This window comes from Pungitius pungitius, chromosome 9 (genome assembly GCF_949316345.1).
Source record: "Pungitius pungitius chromosome 9, fPunPun2.1, whole genome shotgun sequence".
NCBI classification, from domain to species: Eukaryota; Metazoa; Chordata; class Actinopteri; order Perciformes; family Gasterosteidae; genus Pungitius; species Pungitius pungitius.
Window position 1 is genome coordinate 11,948,900 of NC_084908.1, and position 25,692 is coordinate 11,974,591.

At 40.4% G+C, this 25,692-nt stretch overlaps 2 protein-coding genes across 4 annotated transcripts; both read left to right on the forward strand.

Moving 5' to 3' along the window:
- Positions 1-9,752: 9,752 nt before the first annotated feature.
- bdh2 (3-hydroxybutyrate dehydrogenase, type 2) lies at positions 9,753-15,768 on the forward strand. Of its 2 annotated transcripts, none has more exons than XM_037472494.2 (10): positions 9,753-9,875; positions 11,158-11,248; positions 12,416-12,494; positions 12,771-12,867; positions 13,832-13,940; positions 14,277-14,337; positions 14,497-14,610; positions 14,857-14,915; positions 15,081-15,173; positions 15,488-15,768. In XM_037472494.2, exons 2-10 carry the CDS (start codon positions 11,177-11,179, stop codon positions 15,539-15,541), a joined length of 738 nt encoding a protein of 245 aa, XP_037328391.2. In that variant the 5' UTR covers positions 9,753-9,875; positions 11,158-11,176; the 3' UTR covers positions 15,542-15,768. The 2 variants fall into 2 exon arrangements, with proteins under 2 accessions (XP_037328391.2, XP_037328392.2); XM_037472495.2 differs by having other exon boundaries at positions 9,764-9,875; positions 11,161-11,248.
- A 59-nt stretch (positions 15,769-15,827) lies between these two features.
- On the forward strand, positions 15,828-24,974 carry si:dkey-162b23.4 (sodium/hydrogen exchanger 9B2). 2 transcript variants are annotated; one of them, XM_037472493.2, is made up of 13 exons: positions 15,828-15,924; positions 17,163-17,439; positions 17,914-18,115; positions 18,749-18,919; positions 20,310-20,452; positions 20,727-20,854; positions 21,197-21,372; positions 21,765-21,871; positions 22,210-22,359; positions 22,595-22,703; positions 23,377-23,513; positions 23,715-23,898; positions 24,164-24,974. In XM_037472493.2, the coding sequence occupies exons 2-13, from the start codon at positions 17,293-17,295 to the stop codon at positions 24,217-24,219; spliced, it is 1,710 nt and encodes a 569-aa protein (XP_037328390.2). In that variant the 5' UTR covers positions 15,828-15,924; positions 17,163-17,292; the 3' UTR covers positions 24,220-24,974. The 2 variants fall into 2 exon arrangements, with proteins under 2 accessions (XP_037328390.2, XP_037328388.2); XM_037472491.2 differs by having other exon boundaries at positions 15,905-16,967.
- Positions 24,975-25,692: the final 718 nt, after the last annotated feature.

The following is a 25,692-nucleotide window of genomic DNA, read 5'->3' on the forward strand; positions in this document are numbered from 1 at the left end:
TGTCCATTATAAACTCATTATCCATCAAGTTTTCATTTTTTTTTTCATTTTCAGATGGACCAATTGCATGATTTTAAGACAGTGGGTCAAATGTCTATTTTCCTTTCTTGCTCTCAGTTGTTTTGAAAAGTTTCCAAAAAGTTTCCAAAATCACTCCTAAACTGACCCTCGTTAATTGAAATTTCAAAGCTATGTTAGAAGCTCTCCGAGTGAGAGTCATTGAGTACGGCCCCATTTTGCATTCATCCATTTTCATAACTAACGTATGGCTTACTCTAATGTCAGGTGACAATGCCCCATCCTCAACAATTAATACATTTAATTAAATGTATTTATTTATGTTAACAAGTCACATGTGTGACTTTCAAAACAAAATACTCTTAACAAAACGGTTGGCAGCATGTTTAATTTAATGCAAGCAGCAGTATAATGTAATGTAATAATGCAATTTACCTTTCAAGCAAACAAAAGTTCATGTCATCCTTGTGTGTGGTTTTCATAATGATTACTCAATTTTTAAATTGTAAATAGAATCATCACTGCAAGAGCTGGTAATGCAAAATCATCCTTCTTTTTTGAAATGTTAAACTTCGAGATAAACAAAAAAAGGAAAGAGTTCCACAATGCTGTAGTGGAACATTTTTTCAGACAACTCCTTATATTCATGTGGAAAGTTTACTTGTCTGAGGTGCATTTTGGTGAAGAAACAAGTCATTGAATTTTTTTTGCAGTACTTAAGAAAGGTGTTATGCAAAATTCAATGCTTGAATGTATTGACGCTTTAGATCCATTTGTGAGTTATCACACAGAGCTTTAACTCAAAGAATTTGCCTAAAGTGTCATCTGTCCTAGAAAGCAGCGTTTTTCAGTGATTTTACTCGGAAATCCATTTGGTTTGAAATTGGCTCGTGATTGCCGTTTACTTGCATCTAAATTGCATTTACTGGCAAATAACAGCAGTTGTTTTGGAAACAACCTAATTCCCTCTCCGTGCAGCTGATGCCTTGCAAATGGAGCAGCTTGTAGATGTAGCACAATTTCCTCAATGGTTTCTGAGTAAATGAGTTTGAAAACTTGATTAGTTTAATGTAGATGCTTGTGCAATGGAGGTCTCACCTTATATGAGGAGGTACTGATTGCTGGACCAGTCTATTGATTTGTTTTAAAGAATGAGCCAAAGGAGTGATTTGTTTGGAACGCGCAGACAAATTGTGTTGCCAAGCCGATAGCATACAGATCAGAAAACCTTCTGTGTGTCGTTCTAGAGGGCATAAATGAATTACATATTATGTCGTAAACTCGCAGAAATTTAGTCACAACATGCTGTAGTTGAGGAGTCAGGTACTACTATTAGTATTCATCCATATTACCAAATAATGTAGGCGAGTTTTAACATTGTGTTTAAACCTTCATGAAACTGTAGATTTGAAGTGCCATGAAAACTCATTTGGCTTTTTAAAGATTTTTTAGATGTAGTCAATGGAAGTTTATGTTTCAGGTTTAATATGGGCCTGACAGTAACACAAAAGAACGGGAATATAATATGGAAACAATAACTTCATAGAGGTAGGAGGACATTTAAATAAATCGAAATCCATAGTGCTGCGTGAGACCAACATTATTCAGATTGCAGGAGAGTTTTTATAAATGTGTGGTTATTATTTAGGGGTTAAGATCAATACAAAAATATGGGGAGTATGCAGTTTTTTTTCCATTTTGATATTCTTTAGTTTAGATGAGATAAACCATTTTTAAATAAAAGAGCTGCTCCTGAGCGTGGTTAGAGTACAACCTCATCTGGTAAACTCAAGGACACAATGACTTTACTATTGCTCTGGTCCTAACAAGTTTGAGAGCAACCAGTTGCATATGGGAGGCGAACTGTTTGGGACCTTAGCTCAGCGCCTCGTCTTCATCGCTAGCTGGACTCCTCGAGGAGAGGGCCACAGTAGCAGGGCCTCGGGGGTCAACGGACATGGGATGCATTAAAGGAATCTCTGTGAATCTCTCTGGTTAGTATATTGAATCCTAAACGTGCTGAATAAGGGAGTAAGAACACTGATCCATAAGCTGAGGCTGTGTTGTTTTGTCCTCCTGCTGCTCAGATGGCTGCATGGAAGGAGAGTGCTGGATTTTGTCTGTGAGTGGATGGGTGTTGTCAACCCTGTCTCCTCAAACGTACGCTGTATGCTGCTGCATTGTTCTTTTCTGTATTACGCTTCGGGTTGAAATGCATTCAATGTGGATTATGTTGGAAGGAATTGTGTTTCCTGTCAGCAACGTTTTATGTTCTTGTATTTGGGGTGAATTGCGGGGCAACCCGAGCTCACTCCCAATGAGTCATGAGTGCTGAGCAGGGAAACTGGACAGGAAGATGCATGGAAATACATTAGGAGCTAGGCCCTGTGCTTCAGGCTGAACTTGCACCGAGCAAGGAGAAAAAACGTTTTCTATGTCGTTATTAGTATTCTAGAAGCGCACTCGCGGAAAAATCAAATTGTGTCCTTGCAGACTTGGTTTAACAGAGCAATAAAACTGAAACTGATGGGTCCTCTGTTGGCTGCTCATTATCCTGATGATAGAAACAAACTCTTTGTCTTATGTGAAGGAGTACATTTTAGTAAGGATCATCTAACTTAACACATCACACGGTTTCATCCCAAAGCCTTTAAAGAATAGCACTGAGCTAGTAATGGTATGAAATGCACTCATTTACTGCTAAATGGGTTATAATTAACTACTACTAACCACCCTGTCTTCCTGCAACGTTGTTGGCCAGCCAATCAAGTCCCTCTAGGTGCAATCTGCTTAAATGTGGGTTAAAAATGGAGTCCAACATATGGCGGGTAAAAAAAAGAAAGCAAAAATGCTAATAAAACAAACCATGCTAAAATCATTAAAACAATAATTTGCACCAACAACCCACTCTGTACAGTAATATGGCCCAATGTCCCCCTGGTGACATCACAAGTACTCACTTCAATGTAAACGAATGCTTATGAACAGAGGTGTGGACTCGAGTCATGTGACTTGGACTCGAGTCAGACTCGAGTCATGAATTTGATGACTTGAGACTCGACTCGACAAAACTTACAAAGACTTGCAACTCGACTTGGACTTGAACACCGATGACTCGTGACTTGACTTGGACTCGAGCCTTTTGACTCGAGAAGACTTGCTACTTCCCATGAAAACTGGGGGAAAACATTTTCACACCACCGCGCCGCGCTGTTTATCTGCATCTGTCAAAAAAATATGCGCTACCTGTATGCGAGAGTGCGCGCTGCCTGCACAACATCCAATCACTGCAGTCCATTTGACCGTATCAACGAGACAGCTCGTTCATGGTTACAAAAATCGGGATTTTTGAACCCGGATTCAGACTCCGATGGAAATCCTCGCCAACATTATGTCAACGTCCGTTTTAAAGTAGTGTAATGAGCTGAGTTAAAGTTATTAGTTAATCAGTTATGCAGATGTTGCATGTGTTCACGTTATGCTTTGTTACCAGCTGTAGTTACGCGAGACAACCCGAGTTTTGGGGGGCCGTGTATGCGGAAGTGTTCGTTCGGCGTGGTGACGGCCAACAGTGACCGAAGTTGAGTTGTTTTATATAAATAAATGCACCGGAGTTGCAAGCCAGTCATCGCCTCCTTATTTACGCTGCAGCATTGGGGTGAGCGTTACAGTACTATAACACAGTCACAGTCCATCCACCATTACCCTTCCCTTCGTAGTCTAGGTCTGTGAGGCAGCGCACCATCACCCAGGGTTCCCCGTCCCCACTATAATAAAATGACTCGAAATGACTCGAAACTAAAATGGTACGACTTGTGACTCGACTTGAGACTTGTTGGCTGTGACTTGTGACTCGACTTGGGACTTGCTTCGTCTTTGACTTGACTGGACTCGGGACTCGAGGGCAATGACTTGAGACTTGCTTGTGACTTGCCTAACAGTGACTTGATCCCACCTCTGCTTATGAATATGCTACACTCTGAATATGACAATGTATGAAATGTAAGCGAGACCTATTATGGTGGAAGGATGAAACACAAGAGTTAGTACGATTGCATTAGGGACTTTAGCAACATTAACATTGTTTATTGTGTGTTTTCCAGTCATTTGTTTCTGTGCGTATTTTTCTTAGCTAATGTACCGTTTTCCCGGGCTTCTCTGCTGCCTTCTTTCTTTTTACCATGAGAACCCTCACAGTGACAGTCACACTGAACACTTTAGTGCAACTGGCTGTTTGAAAGCTGCATTTTTAACAATTTTCCAAAGCTCAGAAATCTTTTAATTTTGTCACTGAAGAAATAAATAACAGAAACTCTTTCTTTGAGACCAAGTTATTTAAAATGAAGTGCAAAGGTTTTCAGCACTTGCCGCCAGGAGCTAAATGCATTTTGAATGACATTTTGTCTTTGCCAAATGTCTTTTGTGATTGTTCCGCAAGAACACCATCATGGTCTTTTTGTCCTTGAGAGGGATGGATCTGCAAATAGTGCACCCACACTTCAGCACACCACTCACAACTGGCCCCATTCAGAGTCCAATAAGCGAAACGAGGTCCAGTCTCTGCTTTCCAATGTCTGCATTGGTCACTTGACCACTCTAAAGGAGGCATGACTGGAAGCAGATATGTGACATCTTTTTACAGGTCTCAGACACACTTTTTAATCATTTAAAGAATGAAACGACAGACTTTTCAGCTCGCTCTGCCTTCGAAGGCAATTTCTGTGTCGGTTAAAATATAAGAAATGATGTTGCGGGATAGGTATTAAGAAGAGTTTTGATATGTTTCAAATGATGCCTGGACGTTGGATGTTTGAGAGATTGTTACAGGAATAATTGCCACTGCTGACATGGAAGCCAAATCTATAATTACCATTGAACTGCCGCAATGAAATGGGTGAGTTGGATGGTTGCCACATAGTTACACGATCTACATTGTTTCCATCCGTCTATACGGTGCCATTTAAAAAGGTGAAACTTTTGACACGGTTCTCAACCCACGCTGTATGTTTTGGGGTTTGTTCTGTCACCTTTTTATTCATCACAGTTGCATCAGTGCACAACCTTGTTCAGATTTAAACACATAGTCACTTTTATTTTAGTAAGTAAAAATGTTTAAATGTTTTAGAGTTAACATCTGTAGTATCTATCTGCCTTATAATCATAAGATGATAAAAGAAGATGACCCACTGACTTTAATTTAACTAGCTAAAAATCAGTTGTCAGGTGGACAGAAACATGTGTCTTCTGGATATTATAGTAGGCATCTGTTTGCTCAAATGTAGACATGACATGGTGAATTTAGGATACCTGTAAGTTTCTCGGGTTTTCTTTCTGCCCTTTTGTGGTCAGTAAATCAATGAATGAAGCTTTGACATACTGTGAAAAAATCCATCTAAAGGGAGAACAAGAATTGTTCATTGACCATTGATCTAACTAGTAAAGTATTGAAATCTAATAAATGTTTATGTACTGTTGTGCCTACATAATCCACACTGTTTTGCTTTAGAGAACGTCTTTGCTGTGGCCGACATAAAAAAGCCTTTTTCATGAGATGGCAAAAGTCTTCTACTGATACATATGCAGAGCTCAAGTAGAAAATAATACATTAAGGACAATATTGACTAGCCATAGCAAAGCCATTGTCGCCATGCAGGAAGGTTTCATGCACCACTGTTCCCCCCTAGCTGTTTCCTTACAAGTGTGTATATATAGCATTTGGAATACATGTATTGGTCATACAAAAATACTTTAGTGTTCCTGCTGAGAAGCCCGTCTGTTTTGCGAGTTACAATTATTTCATCAAATGACATACGCAAGCGCACCATGAAGCGGGGGCTAAATAAAAAATCATGGTGATTAATGTTCTCTCACAATAACTGTCGGACGTGATTTCATAAATGACATTTTCGGGAACCCAAAAAAAGTTTTTTGTGCAAAGCTAAATAACAGCTTTGATTGAAGTTTTTTTTTCAATGGTCAGAAAAGACTAGTTTGAAAAAACGAACTAAACTTTTTTTTTTTTAAGCCAAAAAAGATTGCAGTAGCAGCACTTGGTTTTACAAAACCATGTGTGGGCCCACCGCTATCCCAAACCACCCAAGTGTCCTTTTTATGAATGCCAAATCAAATTTGAAATGTCTACAGGTGGATTGGTCATATCCCACCCACGGCACTCTCACTCTCACACTCAACCATTAATGGGTGAGGTTGTCGCTGAGCACAGTGCAGTGGTGAAAAGGCCATGGCAAAAAAATAATAAGGATCTTCACTAACGAGCTCAGGAGGTGAAAAGTGTTCAGCAAGAATTGGAAATTTTGAAAGAAAATGAATCATGCACCAGAGAAACGAGGTCCTGCAGCAGAAACTGCAGTAGGCTCTGCAACAAGAAGGGCAGGAACGAAGCGCACCGTTGCCGTTTCTAGTTATCGCATATATTATTATATACTGTATATTGTCACAATAGAAGTGAGGGAAAGAGAAAGTTAAAGTCTGCCTTCACGCTGCTCTGGATTTAATGTTCCCTCTCCCCTGTTCAGAGTCCTGCAACAAAGAGTCTGCCTTTTGTTTTGAAGCAAGGAGGAGTGGCAGTAGTGAATTCTGAAATGAATGGCTGCCAAATCTCAGATGTTGCAGCATGGAATTCTAATCTTCTGGTTGACAATCACTTGCTCTATATCTGCTTTTAAAAAGACCCGTTGTCTACACCAGGCACAATCATTTCATTGGGCTGGGATCCATCAACCTCATTTGAAGCTGCACAGTCTTATTTTATTCTTTCTTTCGCACAGAATAGAATGCTCCGTTTTTATGTGTTGTGCGCTCGGTTCTAAAGGGATGAGGAATTGTCCCTGTTGTTATGGTGCCATGGGGACATCTGAGTGCTGCAAATTAATGACAAGAAAAATATGATTTATGTTTGGTTGTTAGAACAGACAACACAATTCTTAGCAGTTAATCGCGCTGAAGGTGTAGCTTGTCGTCTAAAGTGTACGCACTTCCAGCGGGCACATCATTTGTCTTGTACACACAAGGCACAAGAGGCTTGGAGCTTCTTAAATCCTAACAGGTATTCTGTCATTACAATCAGTAATGAAGAGACGTCTGAGCAGAGCACATATTTTTCACACAGGACGACTCATTTGAAACTCAACCCCTTCTCATTCCCGACACATCAAACAATACAGCTTGGTCACGTCTCCTCTGCACGTGATACGGATACGCAGTGAGCCACATATGCAATGTAATGTTTGAATTGAATTGAAGCCCGCTGACAGTCACTAAAACGTACTGTTGTTTGCCAAAAGAATGCCAAACAGTATTTACACCACGTTACTCTTTAGTAAAATCACAAATGGTCGTCCTAACTTTTTTTGTGTGTGAGAATTAAACAGAAGAATTATGTAGAAACATTACAGCTGGCTGTTTGCTAGAGGACCCACTCTGTGCAGATATAAAAGAATCCTCCTTAAGTAGCGAAAACACAACGATTCTTACGTGCACAAGTGAGGATTCATACATTTACAAACAAGCTTCACCAACCTCTGGTCTGCCGCTAATCCTCCTCTCTGAGTTTGCACAGCTCTGGAGCAGAGGCATTCTGTTTGAATAAAGCTTGTCAGAGCGCACGGCTAGGAACAACAGAGATGACCGTGTGTTAGAGCTTGTGATAGATTTCTACCCTGGTCAAGAGTCATCTTCAAAGCTTGAATGAAAGTCCAGATTTCTCACATTGTGTCTAACCTGCACTTGATGCAAGCCTTGTGAAAACAATGTTCCAATTGGGTGGTCGTTTTTTACTGTGAAAGAAGAAACGGCAGCAATCGATCCTTACTCTTTGTTGACCTATTCCTACAATGATGGAATACAACTCTTGCAGGTTGGAAATTGTTGATGGGACTTTTCAGTGAATCCATTAATTATTTTTGCCTCAATCTTCCTTCTGTGTCCAAAGCTACTGGCTAATTCTGTAATTATGATGAATTAATTATCTGTGCTAGTATAAGAACCTGGGTTGTGCTGCAAGCTATACATGCTCTCCGTGTCTGTGCCGCCAATTGCCTTCTCATGAGTGATAAAATAGTCATTTTTTCCATTCTACAGGCTATTGGCCTGACCAGTAATAGTGCAGCAGCACATATCAGAGGCCAAACTATGATTCAATAATTCGCTGCCATGGCGTTCATACTGGTTTTTTTCATATATTTAATCAAAGATAATAGAGTGCATAAACCATTGTTTTTTCCTTATATTAAAAAGCATTAAAAATATCTTTCATTATCTTGAGTTAGAAAACATGCCTATTTCCTCATTTCTAACTTCAGAAAGTGTCAGACAATTAATTCCATCTACAAACGGTATCTTCTTTCAGTTTTAATAAGCTCTTCTTAATGACTGATGATTTGGTATTTTACTAATGTGAGTGAGTGTCGGATGAACATGCAGAATGAGAGGTTTCTGCAGACTCGTTTTACATTGACTGATTAAAATGGAAAAAAACAAAACCTTAGCTGAAATATTTGACCTTTCCGTTCAGTTATAAATCCATTTCTGGATCGGGTTAAATCAAAGACAGTTAATAATTTCTTATGTGTTTGGACTGAATAATCCCTGAATATGCATCACTTTGGAGTTTAGAATTTTTTAAATTGTTTTATACTAAGGATTTTTTTTCAAAGACCATTTAATAAAAGTGTAAAGCGATGTATATCTCTTGGGTACTGAGTTTTCAATTCGATCAATTGTGAAATGAAAACAAGCAATAAAATCAAACATTCCTATAGAACCTGCAACATATCACTGAAATAAAACATACATATTGTGAATTTGAATAAAACGGACTACCACAATTGGCACTCACTCTTTCTTGTACATGTTATTGTCCATTGATTGAAGTGTATCCCTTGGGTGAGTAACAGACTGGCTCCCTTCCACCTCGCTGTGGTGATGAGGAAAAGGATAGTGTCCTCAACACCCCTTGACTTCATTCAAGAACAGTTGTTGGGCTGATCCATCTTTTCAAAATTGTTCTTCCATATTTAATCATTCGACGGACCAATGTAACCGATATCATCGTGTTTCTGTCCTCCACACTCATTGTCTCTCTATATAAAGAGAAATCAATATAGCAGAAAGCAAAGCCGGATTTTGAATTCACTTCAGAGCAGATGAAAATCCAAGCAAAAAAGAAACAATAACTTATACTCAAAGTACAGCAGAGGAAAAAAATGTATTGAGATAGCGGATAATGGAATATAATATAAGATGTAATGAATTCACCAAAAACAATCAACTATTGACGTTGCACACTTGGGTTTATGACCTAATATTTTAAACAGTTAAGCAGTTGACACAACATTGAATATCCTGCTACATTGAATACTTAGTTCATATCCCAATATTTTAGTGAGTTATGTTTTCTTCTGGGCACTTTAAGGACTTATTTTTGCTCTTACTGTCCAGCGCTGATTTATACCACGAATATAAGATTATTTTTAGTTGCCACCCTGCAGCAGCTTCTTTTAAGGTTACACTAACCATTGGCACAATTGCAATTGGGCCTATGAAGATCTCCACAGTCATTCCAAAGCTAATAATTTAATATCAAGACAGTTCACACCCACCAGAAGAAAATTAAATGTATTATATTACGGATAAAAAAAAAATATATATATATATATAACTAAAGGAGCAGAGAATACCGGGTGATATTCATTACATTTCCTTCTACTTCTCGGATTACAACAAACCGCTGCTGCACTCGCTTCCGGGTCCGGAACCAATAGCGGTACAAGGATTAGGTCACGTGTGGGGCTCCTCCTTCACGTCGTTTACGTTCAGAGTCTCGGAGCTGACCAAAGGTGAGTTTCTGTTGCCTTTTTCGTGCTATTTACTTACTTTACACCCTATGAATACTACATTCAATGTAAAAAGTACAGTTACCACGTGCATTGTTAACGTAAATACGTTTGGATTCACGTAAAAAGAAACGTGTGGTGTAACTATCTGAATCGAAGAAGTGAATGCAGGCTTTGTGTCCTGAGTTACACAGTAAAAGGAAAAGCACTGAAGCGATCGTTGGGAAAAGAATCAAATTAGCTCGCAACAGGTGAGCAGCACCTGGGTCCCGTATCATATATAGACCTATTCAAACCAACAGTTCTTTGCAGCTAACCCTCCCCCAAAAAAGAATGACAACCTTAGTGTGAACTTTAAGTTATCGAAGCACTCGCATCCAGTAATCCCATTTCCTTCGTTAAGTAAGTCCGTTTTTGCACATGATTCAAACACTTTCTTGTTCCCCTATCTCGAGATAACGACATATTTCCCAATTTTGATTTTTCACTTCGTAAAATCAGATGATCTCAATTTCTGGAATACAAATTAAAAATGTATCTGAAGAAAAAGGCAATTGGCACTGCAACGCTTTGCTTTTATTTTATTTACATGTATCGGTTACAGTGCAACAAACTGAAAACCCAGTCAATAGGGTGAATGGCGCCATCCTCAGGTAGGAAGGTGACACAGCAGTCATACATTAAGGAAATGTTTCCCCTTTCATCATTTTTATTTATTAAATACATTATCTAAGCAGCTATCATGTTTTTAAAATTTTCAATGGGTTTAGTACAGTACTGAGGTTTATTATGGCTAGCATGCATATTTATTACTGAACCTTAACGATAAGGTAGTGATTACTCCGTCTTTGCAGATATAAGATACAATGCCACATTTCCTCATGAAGCCTGTGACCGTTGGCCTCATAAATAAATGACTTACTATTGCACTGCAGGTAAATCAGATTTATAATTATGGACTTTTGCCCTACAGATCCAAAAGATCTGTCATTTCAACACATGCATTGCGTTTTATTATGCTTAATACTGGTCAATGGTCACATTGGATGGTTCTCTGAGGCTGTCAGTCATCAAATGCATCAAACTCAATAGATGGACATTGCAATAGTGCTTCAGATATTTTTTCAATACAATTTGATATATTTGCATCTACCAATTGTATTGTCAACATATGTCATTAGCTTTTGCAATTATCGAATGAATGCTCACCAGGAGCAAAGACAGGCCTTCGTGATCAAAATGAACCTGCATGCAGTATCTTATTTCCTGTGTGTTTTGATCGCAGCAGCAGTGAGAGGTGCACCATGGGTCGCCTCGACGGGAAAGTGATTGTCTTGTCAGCCGGCGCTCAGGGGATTGGACGTGCTGCAGCAATAGTAATGAGCTTTAATTCTCTGACACTTTCCTACAAAATGACCCATTGAATTGTGTGTGTGTGTGTGTGTGTGTCATAGCAATGCAGACATTTACTTCATTACACATTTCCAAGGGGTTTTGAGAAAGCGAAATGATCATTAAGTTGTGACATCCCATCTGTAGCAGCCATTTAAAAAGGAACAGGTCTAGCACTGCAACAGTAATCTAAGGAGATCTAAAATGTTTTGCTTTGGAAATAATGTGCTAAAGTAAACACACACACACATGTGTGCATGTATTCAGTGGCTTTCTTCACTTCTAGTTATACCTGTCGTACCAAAAAGGTAGGTGGGGGGGCGGGGGAAGCTGAATTCCAATAGGAAGTGAACATATTGTTATTATAAAAATGTCACCAAAATGTTGTGTTAAAGAAACCGCTGTTTTCATCTTTTTTTAAGGTTATAAACCTTGTGTTGAATACTTTTATAAGATGCTGCATGTGGATGCCTTGTAGACGATGGCTGTAATAATGGCTCTGCAAATGATGCAATCAACATTATTCTTCCCAAAGAGATTGCGAAACACTTCCTTGCAAATCCATTTTCTTCAAGTAATGTCTTTAAAACAGTGCCTTATATTAAAGAGGTTTGTGCTGTATGTAGTGGGGAATAGTTTAAATATAGAGCGGTCTTTTTACGTCGTGGGGCATTAGGTTCAAATAATTGCATGTGGTGTTGATGGCGCTTTTTCCATTTAGACTTTAAAATGTGCATTTTAATGATGCAGTCGCTCCATCAGCCAGCAGCTGACCAGAGTGGAACGGATTTAGAGAGAGGGTTGAAAGATTAAGGTCAACAATTCATTGTAGATATGTGGTAATGAGATTGGGTTGTCTGCGCTTTGTTCTGAGTTAATGCCGGAAGAGACCAATTTACTGACTGATTTTGATGGTCGTTCAGTTTTCAGTTTGAAGTTGATACAAGTTATCTGGCTTTAACTTTTTCTCAACCATTCTTTAAAAAACAGCCATGGTCCTTTTTTTTAGAACAACATGTTGGGTTTAATCACAGGATCATACTGCGATGTTTTAATTGTTTCTGCAGAGGAATGCCAGGCTAAACGTCACATGACACGTACAGGCATTGTGTCACTTCTTTGGACTGATTTCAAGTTTTTCCCCTGTGGAGGCATTCGCAAAGGAAGGAGCACAAGTCACAGCGACGGACATCAACGGAGAGAAGCTGAAAGAGCTGGACGGCATTCCAGGTAATACAGATTTCTGCTGCTCTGAGACTGCCACCTGCTGGGTAACCAGTGTGCTCCATGTATACCTTTGTATTTGCCTTCACAATAACAGAGAAGAGACACTTTGCTATGTTTGTATCAAGTCGGCAATACAGTTGATAGGCCCTTGTTTGTTTAGGTTGCTGACTTCCTCGTCTTTAACTAGTATTTCCAGGAAACAAATGTTGAATACTAAAGAGAAAGGCGGTTGTATTTCTATGTTTTAAAAGAGTGTTACCTTTCTTTCTTCACTAACAGGGATCAAGACGAAGGTGGTGGATGTAACTAAGAAGGACCAAGTTGAAGCCCTAGCCAAGGAACATGACCGTGTTGATGTCCTGTTCAATGTTGCTGGGTACGTTTTCCCCCTTTCAGGCTTCATACGATCATTGGAAAACCTGGAAAAGTCTAATTTCCAGGCCTGGAAAAGTCATAAACCAAATAACCAAATAAAATCCCTAAAGTTTTGGAAAAGTCATGGAAATTTGTTATATTTATATTTTCAAGTGGTACCTTTTAAGATACGTTTCAAATAATTCATATGGTTTTAAAGAGAGAAGCTTAAAATAAGACGCTCTTATACTGGCAGGGCAAATAGTTCGCCCCGTGGTTGTGTGAACGCACTTTGAATGAAAAGTTTGGCGGCAGCTCGGAAATCATCCACTTTGCCGGAGATTTAACCGTGGTTGGCTACATATACAAAGAGATACCGAAATATCAGAAAAAGTAAAAACATTTGCTCCCTATTTCTATTTCTATCTAGGGCCTGTTTTGAAATTTTTCTTGTTGGTTTTTCCCCAGAAAAAAAAGTCAGAAAACATCTTTTAGAGGATTACTTTTTCTTATATTTAGTGCCTTTTTTTTAAAGATTGACGTTTTTAGAAGGAGATGTCATGAAGTATTAAATGACATATTTTTGTTTATATCTTTCGTCGGATTTTTTGACAATAACAAATTTATAGATTAATGACTATCACTCTTCAAAATACTGGGTGAATAGCGGATTTTCTGTCCCCACATTGAGTACATTTATCCAACACCTGCTGAACTACCTTTCTAAAATCCCCACACCTTATGGTTTAACCCCCATCTGACCTTTGGTCAATCTTCTTAACAAAGGTCTCTAAATGAACACCTTATATGGTACAGTAAAATGTGGCATCCCATAACGCAGCATTTGCACCTGCATTTACTTTCAGTTTAATAACAATACTGTTGGACATATACATATTACTTTATGTACTAATTATAATAATTATGTCTACTATCCTTTTGTAATGCAGTGACTTCTGAGTTTACATGTCATTTACTGTCTGCAGGTTTGTGCACCACGGCTCCATCCTGGACTGTGAAGAGGCTGACTGGGACTTTACCATGAACGTGAACGTTCGCAGCATGTACCTCATGAGCAGGGCGTTCCTACCCAAGGTGACCGGTGCCCACTTTACCCAAACGCTTAACACTGCTCATCCTGTTCTAAGTGGAGTGACATATGCTTTTCATTTGTTCTTCCCATCCTTTGTGCGCTTGGATTAACTGTATTACTCTGAGCCTGAGGCATGATGGGTGGCGACTGTACAATCACTAATCCAGCTTTAGGCGCAAAAAAACAAAACCGTCCCAATGTCTTTTTTTAATCTTAAATCAAGTGGCCATTCTCATTTATCTGTTCTATAAAAATGAAAACCAAAGTTATTTTACTCTTTCTTCTACCAATTGTATTCTGTTGATGTTCCGCCTTCTTTCCATTTATTTTGTCTCTAGATGTTGGCAAGGAAGTCAGGAAACATTATCAACATGTCATCGGTTGCATCAAGCATTAAAGGTAAATACACTTCTGCAGAGCTTTACGCTGTAGAATATTGTGGCCCAGATAAAGCAGCATTAAGGAGTATGACCATGTTCATTGTAATCCTCTTAGCTCCTATAATTGCTCAGCGCGTGTCTTTGTGTGAGTGACACATACACGTTTTCCTTGACACAGGCGTAGTGAACCGGTGTGTCTATAGTACCTCCAAGGCTGCCGTGATCGGGCTCACCAAATCCATAGCGGCTGATTTCCTTGAGCAAGGCATTCGCTGTAATTGTGTCTGTCCCGGTAAGTTCAATGCGATGCGCAAAATGAAACCATGTGTCCTTTTGACTCCTCACCAACTATGACTCAAGGTCATTGGCATTTTAATAGATAACAACATAATGTAGCCATCCTTGGAAACACATTTTTCCTCAAAACTGATGTTTTTAGAAAACTTAGTAGTGTACTGAGGGTTTCCCTTGTTTGAGGAGATGCATTCCTAAGATACACAGGCCTTAAAATCTTGATTTCTCTTTCATAACTTCTCAGGTACTGTTGATACTCCATCATTGAGGGGTAGGATCGAGGCCCAACCCGACCCAGAACAGGTGTAGTAGGCTCAACATTTTCTTTTCTTGATATTAAGCTGACAGTAATGCCTGCATGGGTCATTTAACAGGGACATTTTATCTTGTTTTCCACAAGAAGAGGTCTTTGGCAGTGGAGATAATAATTGTTCCAACCATAACACCTCTCTCTCTGTAACTCCTCAGGCTTACAAGGATTTCATGGCACGGCAGAAAACGGGCAGAATGTGCACCGCTGAGGAGGTGGCGTACCTGTGTGTGTACCTGGCCTCGGATGAGGTGAGTGTTTGCGGACAATGCACTCAAGCGTGGCACATTGCAACAAGAGTCAGGGCCGCTTTGTATTCATTTTAGAAATTTGAGGGGCTTTGGAACCTAGTAGGAGCTAATAATGAATACAAATGCACATACAATTTTTATTATAATCCATATTTTTCTGACATTATTTACTTGCACTCAGGAAGTCTAAGACGCTGGCTTTGTCCCTGACTGAATGCCTATTATTGCATCGGTACACATGCAGACTTAAGTTGTCTTTGGGTGAGCAGTGAAAGGATCTCCCAGTGATCTGATGTTTCTCGGCTCCTTCACAGTCTGCCTACGTGACGGGGACGGAGCACATCATAGATGGAGGGTGGAGGCTCTGAGGAGACGGTTGTAGGCCCAGGCCAATTTGAAGCACAAGAACGAGTGGATCACTTTGTTTAATTTTGCACGCTATTCCACTGACTCTGTGGGAGACATTCGCCATGCTCAAACTCATATGTCGAATTGTAATAAATGGACTCATCAGAAATTAATCCTTTATTAAACTTTCATGTGAACAATAATGAAACATGTTTACACATCTAATAAAACGTCTTCTATACTAGTATCCGTGAGTGGCTTTTCTCTGTGACCCCCCCCCCCCCCCCCCCAACACTACTGGGCGCGTACTTACTTAACGTAACTTGCTAATCCGCCTCATTCCCAACTGCTCTATCTGCTCACGCTGGAGGTTCTCACGCGATGCCCATGTGTCGTGTATGAGGTGAGCCATCTTCCTTCTTTAACGTAACGGTGGGGTTTTTTGGAGGGGGGGCAGCAGCCCCCTCGGAGGAGGCCTAGGCACCGCTCTCTAGCTATAGCCCGGTTTCCTGGCGAGAAATCCATTATCTGACAGTGCTTCCCTTTCTAGTTCTACGCGCGTTACAGTAACAACTCGAACTCCGACGTCGACGGTGGAAAGTTAAACTTGACGTTTGGTCCTTTCTAACGGTAACGTGTAACGTGTAACGTTAACCAGCCGACGTTAGCACGCTAACGTCATGTCAGCCCGAAGAGGTTAACGTAACGTTGACTTGGGTTAGGCTAATGTGACGTTAAGGACCTTCACGTTAATCATGACATCCCGACGCGAAATGGAATAATAGAATAAAACAATATTTTAAGTTAACGTTAGTTAAAATGAGCCAAGTGACGGTAGCGTCCGTTAGCCGCTGTTTCTGAAAGACAGAGAGAGAGAATGTACTTGTCCGAGAATCGGTCCAGTGTCTGTGTTCTGACGTGGGGGCGTGGATTCAACGCCTTCAACAACGTGAGCTAAACCTTGACGTCACATCAACTGCGATTCCTTATTTAAGTGCACCCCTCTCCAGCCACACAGTAGACCGGACGCCGGGACACCCCCTAGCTGGCTGTGTATTTCACACCAGAGGGCCGGTTGGATAGCGGTACTGGTGACCGTTTCCCTCTAACCTACTTGTGCTAGCATCCACTGGCTGCGTGCGCCATATGGTCGAGCCGTAAGCATCGATTAGAGCGCCTCTGATCGCGAGTGGATTAACGTTAACTCACGTCTGTTGCCATGGGCAACTGTCGAAACATAGTGCGAAACCAACGGAAATGAGTTGTTCTGTAACATGGCATGTGCGTGTAACATGGCATGATCTATTGCTACCACGAGCGGGGCACAATCCTCACTTGTTGTATTGAGTTACGAAGTGAATCATTGGATTGAAGAGAAAATGCCCGGAAAAAGAGGTATGCAGGATATAGCTGCATATGAGCCTCATGGATCACAATTTAGAGACGGTAATCACGTGGCTTCAACACTAACTACTCAAACAATTGACATCTTAACTGCAAAGATTGTTATGTTTGGAAGAGAAACAGACCTGTTTCATTTCATCCCAGGACATTTTCCTCAACACCTTTTGTTATCAATCACGCATTAAGTAAACACTAATTTGTTTCTCTACTGATAAAACGATGTTCTGTGGATATAAGGCTGCTGTCAGAGCCAGACCTACAAAAGCAGCAGTGAAGGAACAGCCCATCAATGGCCGACCCCACCCCTCGGCTGGGTGTGCTGTGAGAGAAAAGTGAGTGGAACCAGAAAATCTGTTGCCAGTTTGCCATGGAGGACACTCAGCCCAAGGCTGTTACCCAGGAGCACACTCTTGTGCCCAGTCCGGCTCCCAGTCCGGCTCCAAGTCCGGCTCCCAGTCCGGCTCCTAGTCCACTGGTGGACAGAATTGCTGTGCCTGCATCAAACAATGTGGAGGTAAAGCTTTTTTTCGGTTCTTTTCAATAACCTTTTATTCTGTTTTCACAGTCCTGGTCAAACTTAAATGTGTTTATGAGTGATAATGTATATAGAAAAATTATGTAGCCTGTATTCAGTGAATAATATATTTTAGGCAACATATGTGGCTCTTCTATGGCTCTCACATTAGTCAGCTGATTTTTCATTTATTTTTTAATCTTTTTCTATAAAACTTTCACGTTATCTTCTACTATTTGCTAACAAACCTAGCCTGTAATCTGCTGGTATACACAGATAGGGCACAACACTAAATACAGGTTGTGCAAATCATTTAAAAATCTTTCCATAAGAAGTGTCGATATTACATTTAAAAGCTTGCGTTATTCATTTTCAAAGCCTTTTTACACTAATCTGAATATTATTATTATACGAAATACAGATGTGGTGTTAAAGTCCTCTTGACAAAGCATTGTGCGTTTACTGATCCTCCAGCACCTGAATGTGAACCAGATCCAGGTGGTGGTACGGCGCTGCTCCAGTCCAAATGTCATGGAGGAGACCACTTATTTCATTCCTCGAAACCCGGTGGTGGACGCTGGCACTAACACAGACCCGCCAGTGGTCTGTTGCCCCTTGCTGCGCAGATTTTGCCCGTGTCCACCGAGAGGCCTTCTGGCCTCGCTTATTACTAAAGGTAAGTAAGGGTGGTGGGGGAGAAGGGGGTCACATGTCAGTTCGTTGAGTTTCTAACCAGGAACTTTATTGCAGACCCATCCATTGCTGCATGCAAGGCTGTAAAAACGGCAGATATGATATCTTGTTACCTTTTGAACTACAACAATTCAGGAATGTTGCATATAAATACAAATATACATATAATCACACGCTATTTCATTTTATCTTCACTTTGCAAAAGACAATCGCATATATATGCAGTCAATCTAAAACATGACTACGGTTTTATGACACTCACTAACAACATGATTAAAAGTCAGACGTTGTCTTCTTTGACAACAGGTAGGAGATGAATGGGGGAGCAAATGCTTAACTGTTGTTGACCTTGTGTCTTTGTGCTGATACCTACCCCGTCCTTTTGCAGACTGCACCCTGTATACCGTTATAAACTGTAAAGATTAACTTCTTTCTCAAATTGCCTTGCTTCAGTAACCCAAGACTCGCCCGGTAACAATGTACAGTTGTATAGTCATTTTTACCTTTGAAGACAGAGGTTAATAAAAAACTAAATGGGTAATATTGTTGTTATCACAACCACTTAGTGATTTATGACATGACACAATAATCCAATAGCCGTCTGTGTCCCCTGCAGTCTTTCTGGCAGCTGTGCTCTTCGGAGTGGTGTGGTCCATCACTGAGGATGAGTGTCTTCCAGGCGGTAACCTGTTTGGCATCACGATCCTCTTCATCTGTGCCCTCATCGGTGGCAAAGTGGTGGCTCTCATCCGTTTGCCCAAACTTCCACCGTTCCCACCTCTTCTGGGTAAGGCTTAGAATTTTGTCATTTCATTAAGTTACACAGACGCCTCCGCCAGTGTGATATTTAGTAACAAAACACAGCAAATTTTGGTCAGCGTTACAACTGTTTTATGCCTGTCATATTTGTTGAGAATAATTAGGCAGATTACATAAAAGCTCACCTGTGGATTCGTTAAAACGCTTACACTTATTACAACACTTGAATCAGATTGGTCAGTATAGAGAACAGTATGTGTGTACAGATTAAGTAGTTGCTTTTCAAATTATTTATTTATTCATCTCCATTGAAGCACCAAAATAATCTACACAATAATCTACAATAAACTACACTTGCACATTATTAGCCATGGTCGTATTCATTTGGTGACTTTTAATAAAGTAATACTCCGACTAAGTCATTTCACCTTTGTTATTGATTTAAACAAAGAGAACACGAGGTCCAAACGGAGTTCCTGATTAACTGAACAACCATGTTGCTCACTTGTTCCGCTCTTTGTTAAGTACACAGTAGCTGCTGCTGCTTTGGATTCTGTTGGTATTTTTTGGTATTCTGCTGGTATTTCTTTATTGTTAGCCCACACAACAATGGTCCGTTTAGCTTAAAATGCATGTCAGGGATACTGGTATTTATCAAATGGAGTCCGAGTCAGGCTGTTGTGTAGTAAGCCTGGTTTTTACATGAGCTGAGGGAAAGCTTCATTATAGTTATTGAAAGAAATCAACACACTGATCAGATGATAGTTGTAGGGTTTTTTTAGCAATTCGAAAAGGTTTGAATTCATAATTGTAAGAATTCCCGGTGTTTTGAAATTAATCCTTTATTAAATGGCAATCATAATCTCTCAGCTACGCCCCTAACAAGATACGTATCAGCCGCTCCTTATTCGCAAATAGCTTCAACGATTGGCTTGGATAGATTTTGCTTTCCATCAAAGACTTGTTGTCTACCGGTTCAGTGTCTGCGATAGAAGAAGATTGTGTTCAGTCCAAAGGGTTCTATCCCAACGCATTTACAGTGTTAAGTACTTCTTCATGTGTCACTTTCCCTGATGCAGATCATCATTGGTCTGTCTTTGATATTATATAAGAACCCCTTTTGAAAACCCTTTTATTGTAGTAATCATAATTATATTATGCTTATTACAATAGAATATTACTATTCTCAAGATTTTTAAACATTGTAATACAACTATCTCGATCATGTTGCATGTTTTTTAACATGGAAATTGGCAGGTGTCTTGTTAGAGAAGGTTTGGGTATTTAAACTCAAATTGTTGGTGTTGTAAGACAGTGGGTCTCAGTTTCTCCGGTGTCTCAAACAAAACACTCTCAACACGTGGTTTTTATTCCTAAAGGATCATTTGTCCTCTCTCGCACCCTCTGCTGTGTTGCAGGTATGCTCCTGATGGGTTTCATGCTGAGAAATATCCCCGTTATAAAGGAGGGGGTGTACATCGACTTCAAATGGTCCGCCTCACTGAGGAACATCGCTCTGGCTGTCATTCTGGCCCGAGCTGGCCTGGGGTTGGATCCCAGGGTGCGCTACTTACTCCAATATGGCAACTTAATATCTGCACACAGGAATGTTCAAAGATCAGAAATATTAAATTCTCAGTGATAAATGAAGAAAAACAAGCAAATCTGTTACTAGATAATGCAGCAATGTTATCAACTATAGTTTCAACTATAGTCCCGCATCAATGCCTTTTTAATTACAACTCAGCATCCCTTCAAGTAAATCCTCCCGCTGTACAAAACCGAATGAATTTCTGTAACAAACTCTGTAATGACGTGTGTGTCTGTGTTGTCAGGCTCTGAGGAAACTGAAATCTGTGTGTGTACGTGTGGCATCTGGACCCTGCATTCTAGAGGCTTGCACCACTGCCCTGATCTCTCACTTCCTCATGGACTTGCCCTGGGTGTGGAGCTTCATCCTTGGGTAAATACAACACGGCCTACTCTCCTTCTCCATGTCCCACTCTAACTCTTCTACATTATAAGGACCTCTGTATGGCCATTATAGTGTGTGTAGGACAAACAGGTACCGTTCCTTTGACCAATGTATTTTTTTTTTTCATGAATCCTTAAGAAATACAATGTTATATATACGTATATATATATATATATATATATATATATATATATATATATATATATATATATGAATTCGGTACTGGTATCCCCTCTCGTCTAGTTTTTCTCCCTTTTGCATATCTCCAAGCATATGTAATATCTTTGAACATATTTAAAGACTTGTGTTTTCGTCTCCTCCAAATTGTAGCTTCGTGTTGGGTGCCGTGTCCCCAGCCGTGGTGGTGCCCTCCATGCTGCTGCTGCAGAGGGACGGTTACGGCGTGGAGCAGGGCATCCCCACCCTGCTGATGGCTGCAGGCAGCTTTGACGACGTCCTTGCCATCACAGGGTTCACCACGTGCTTGGGCATGGCTTTCGCCACAGGTATATATAGGTGTATCTGTTTAGAAGGGAAAGATAAGAAGTTCTGCCTTGGAATACTGCGTTATTCATAGGAAGTTTGGCGTAGGTCAGCACATAAACGTACTTGAAGTAAGTAATGTGTGGTTTGTCCGGAGCTCAGCAGAGGGTGTGAGGGGGCCGTTTTACTTGTCATGTAAAAGTTTGTTTGTTTGAAGTCACGGGGAGTTTTGTTTGTCATAACTCAATTTTTCCACAAAGTAGAGTCTCTTTAGGGCTGAATAAAATAGCTTTTAAAGAGCTGAATGATACCGTCAGTGATACGCCTTCTACGGTCATGAATGATCAATGTCACACTTTTCACACAATTGGTTGAGAGTTTATTCTATTGTACTGTATATTTATTCTCCTTTTAGGCTCCACTTGGTTCAACCTGCTGAGAGGTGTACTGGAGGTGGCTGGGGGGACGGTTGTTGGGCTTCTTCTTGGCTTCCTCATCCAGTACTTTCCTAGTGTTGACCAGGTATGCATGCTCCTACTGCATTACCTATTATATTAGCTACTCTTTGCTATTGCTTAGTCATCCGTACACAACAGCATGTGTGCAAAACAACCTGGAAAGAGCCAAACAAGGCTTTTAAAAGTCAGTGAGGTGTTCTGCTGGTCAATTGCATTGATCATGATCTTACTTAGTATTTAGTACACTTAGACACTACATTTTGAGATGAACAACTGCTTATTAAACGGCATGAACGTTGTAGTATCTGCTGGCGCCTTATGAGTGCCTTATTAAAGCATTTGATATTTATAGATTTAAATATATTACAGTATTCGAGGACCAATCATTGTCTTTTCACTTAGAAACACTTGGTGATAAAGCGGTCCTTCTTGGTGCTGGGCCTGTCCGTCTTTGCCGTGTTCGGCAGCGGCGTGGCCGGGTTTCCGGGCTCCGGAGGCCTCTGCACCCTGGTGTTGGCTTTCCTGGCTGGCCTCGGCTGGGGGTCAGAAAAGGTAATAACACAATACCTACCACGTACGGGGGAAACAGATTATATTAGTCTCTGTTCATGCATTGATCCACTTTTTTAGAGATATTTGGAAAGGCATTATATTTCACAATGAATGAATTTATCATGCATAGTTTTTACAAACCTACTTAGTTGTACAGTAAATCCTTCATTGTCTACATGGCTGCGTCTCAATGATAACCTTCTGAAAAATGTGTGTGTGTGTTTTTTGTCCAAAGGCACGTGTGGAGGAAGTGGTGGGTTGGGCGTGGGACGTGTTTCAGCCTCTTCTCTTTGGACTAATTGGAGCAGAAATTCGAGTTTCAGAGCTGGAGGGACTCACAGTTGGTGAGACAACTACACAGACATAAAAAAACAAATTCAGGGGACTGTTTACTGTGAGAGATTCAAATGTGGCGGTATGGATGTAAATGGAGTATATTTTCATTTTTCAAAGAGCGGCCCGAGGAGATTTTAAGCTCCCTCTGTGTCCAGTGAATGATAAAACCGGATGTACTATACTTCCATCCAAATTCCAGTAAAATAGTTCACTGACAAATTTCTCCCAAAAATATATGACATGATAATACTGCATATACAGTATAATATGATAATGTCTTTAGCAGGTACTATTAATGTGGTTCAAAATTATGGCCATCTATTTATATTAAGTAATACTTTTACTTCACAAAAAGAGGCAACACATACATCTCCCCTACTGTCTTAGTTGTATCTCCTTGCATGTTATTCTATAAAATTACCCTGGAGTCGCATCCGATGCCTGCAAAATACACGCACACTATACTATACATTACACTGTTAAAATTTTGAATTAGGATCATATGTACCATTGAGGCCCCATTCTGCCCTCCTGTTCTTTATCTGTTTTTTCACCTCTGCCCTTGCCCTTCCTCTCCCACAAGAGTTAAGGGGAAGTACTGGTGATGTAACAATGGTGGGTTGTTTTATGTAGCAGTCTAACCGATGATTTGTAACACCTCTTTGCTATCTGTCTGTGCAGGTCTGGGTATAGCCACACTGCTCATTGCCCTGCTGGTTAGAATCCTGTTCACCTTTGTCTGCGTGTTGTGTGCTGGCTTTAACATGCGGGAAAAAGTGTTCATAGCCCTAGCGTGGATGCCCAAGGCCACAGTGCAGGTATTTGTCAGCAGTAGACTCATGATCCTGTGCAATATACTCTCTGCTCAGTTTAGGTTTTCTACAGTGTGTTTTTTTTCTTGTACGTATCAAATGAAATCAAACGCTCAAATGTTCTCCCTGCCCATCCATCATTTTGATGCTTGAACGTCTTTTGTGAGTGAGCAAAGAAGAAAACACCCCTGTTCCTTTCCCCATCAGGCAGCCATAGGCTCCACAGCTTTGGACATGGCCAGGACAAAGGGCGACGTGCAGCTACAGAAGTACAGCATGGATGTTCTGACTGTGGCGGTGCTGGCCATCCTCATCACAGCCCCCATAGGAGCTCTCATCATCGGGCTCTTGGGGCCACTCTTGTTACAGAAACCTAAGAACTCGGCCTGTGGTGAGTGACTCAAACTCAATCTATCAGCCTTTTGTCTGAAGTCCTTCTCTCAACTCACTTCAACACCTGCATTGCTAAGCAATTGTTTGAGTAGTGAACAGACCTTTCTGTAATGCTCTTCCCTTCCGCACCTTTGTACGGGACGCATCCGCTCTATAAGGATTTGCATATATAGGGTGCCTCTGTGTACCCTGTCATTCAGACAACACGGGCATTGTTTTTGTTATAGTTTGACTTTCCACCCTGCTCTTGTCTCCTCTCTTAGGCAGTAAACCAGAGGATGACAATGAAACTCCTGTCACCTATGAGAGCACACTCTAACACCACCCATCTTCATCCAGTAAACAAGGACATTTTAAAGAGACTTCCAAGGTGCTTTCCCACTCGGGAAGCTTCCTTTCAGCCACCGAGTGGCCCCTTTTGTCTCTCTATCTGACTGTTAGCCATGCTGCAGGAACACGTGAATCGCTCTGTATTTATAGCCTCTGGTGCTTTCCAGGTCCCGGGCGCCAAACAAATGTGTCACTTTCACTGATGCAGCTCACATGTGAAAGACTTTGCTCTTTAACTGTATTTCGACTTGAAGAGGTGGTAATGTTTTTTTTTTTCCCAGGCAGTTTCATTTGGAGGGCTGCATAAATGAATGATCTGGCGGTAGCAATATTTAATTGTTTTTAAAAGAAAGTTGACACACGTCTGTAGGTGTCCTGCACTTATTACATAATTTGTACAGATGTATTTATGCGTATGTATGTGTATTAGCTGTGTCTTTATGTAGTTAACAAATACTCAGAACAATAGATCACAGCACTTTCCTTTGGTTTATACATGGTGCCGCTAAAATGACCGTAATCTGCTACAATCACTGTTGGCTTTGGCTGAATGCCCAATGTTAATCATGTCTATATCCAAAACTAAAAATTTGGGATATAGACATTTACAGAAGTATGCATTCAAACTTGAATGTATATATTTTGCCTCATTGTGTATTACTGGCAACGGTTTATGATAAAGAAACAGAATTGAGCATTAGTTTTTTACCAAATGTTCTTCAAACAATAAAAGATTGAGGATGATACCGTTCTGGAAATATATTCAGTTTTAGTAGCATTACTATTTAAAATATGTGCACAATTGGATTCAATGTGTAACTCATTATGCCCTTAATTCAAATGACTGTTCTCTTCCAATTGGTTTGCGCTTTACCCGTAGAAGCAGCTACAGATCCGATTCCCATGAAAATGTACCGATATCCACAGTAGGAATCCCACCGTGGATCATTGTCTCCTCGCTTCTCCTCTGTCCCGAACATGAAGTTAATTAAAAACCATAAACAACTAATGAACTACTGCAGAGAAATGACCCGCAATGCAAGTTCTAATTGAATAAATGAGTCATAGCATTAGATTGTGATCAGTCCGCCCTCATCTCATCACTCCACTCAAATTCCTTCAGCTCATTGTGTCATGAAGTGTTTCCAAGTCTTAATATTGAAAGAAGGGAATGAAGCTACAGTTTCTGTTTGCCAAAAACAATTTTAACATCACATCTATTGCCTTTAACACATGAAACAGAATTTGGTGAAAGCCACCAACTTTCATTCATAGGCATCATTGTGGAAGTACAGATCGGACGATACAAGCACATTATGTAAAACACATTGCTGATGAATCGAAAGAGGAATATTCCAGCAGGCCGTTGCTTTTGTACAGCTGGTGTGATGATACAGAAACGAGAAAGGAACAGAGCAAAAGTCTTCTGCTGCAGAAGTTACTTTCTGAAACCTCACCACCG

Excerpts from the sequence above, each read along its gene's own strand:
- si:dkey-162b23.4 (XM_037472493.2), top strand. The coding sequence starts at position 17,293 with ATGGAGGACACTCAGCCCAAGGCTGTTACCCAGGAGCACACTCTTGTG. Across the intron at positions 22,360-22,594 it reads TCGGCTGGGGGTCAGAAAAG|GCACGTGTGGAGGAAGTGGT; the intron begins GTAATAACACAA and ends TTTTGTCCAAAG. Across the intron at positions 22,704-23,376 it reads GCTGGAGGGACTCACAGTTG|GTCTGGGTATAGCCACACTG; the intron begins GTGAGACAACTA and ends CTGTCTGTGCAG.
- bdh2 (XM_037472494.2), top strand. The coding sequence starts at position 11,177 with ATGGGTCGCCTCGACGGGAAAGTGATTGTCTTGTCAGCCGGCGCTCAG. Across the intron at positions 11,249-12,415 it reads TTGGACGTGCTGCAGCAATA|GCATTCGCAAAGGAAGGAGC; the intron begins GTAATGAGCTTT and ends TCCCCTGTGGAG. Across the intron at positions 15,174-15,487 it reads TGTACCTGGCCTCGGATGAG|TCTGCCTACGTGACGGGGAC; the intron begins GTGAGTGTTTGC and ends GCTCCTTCACAG.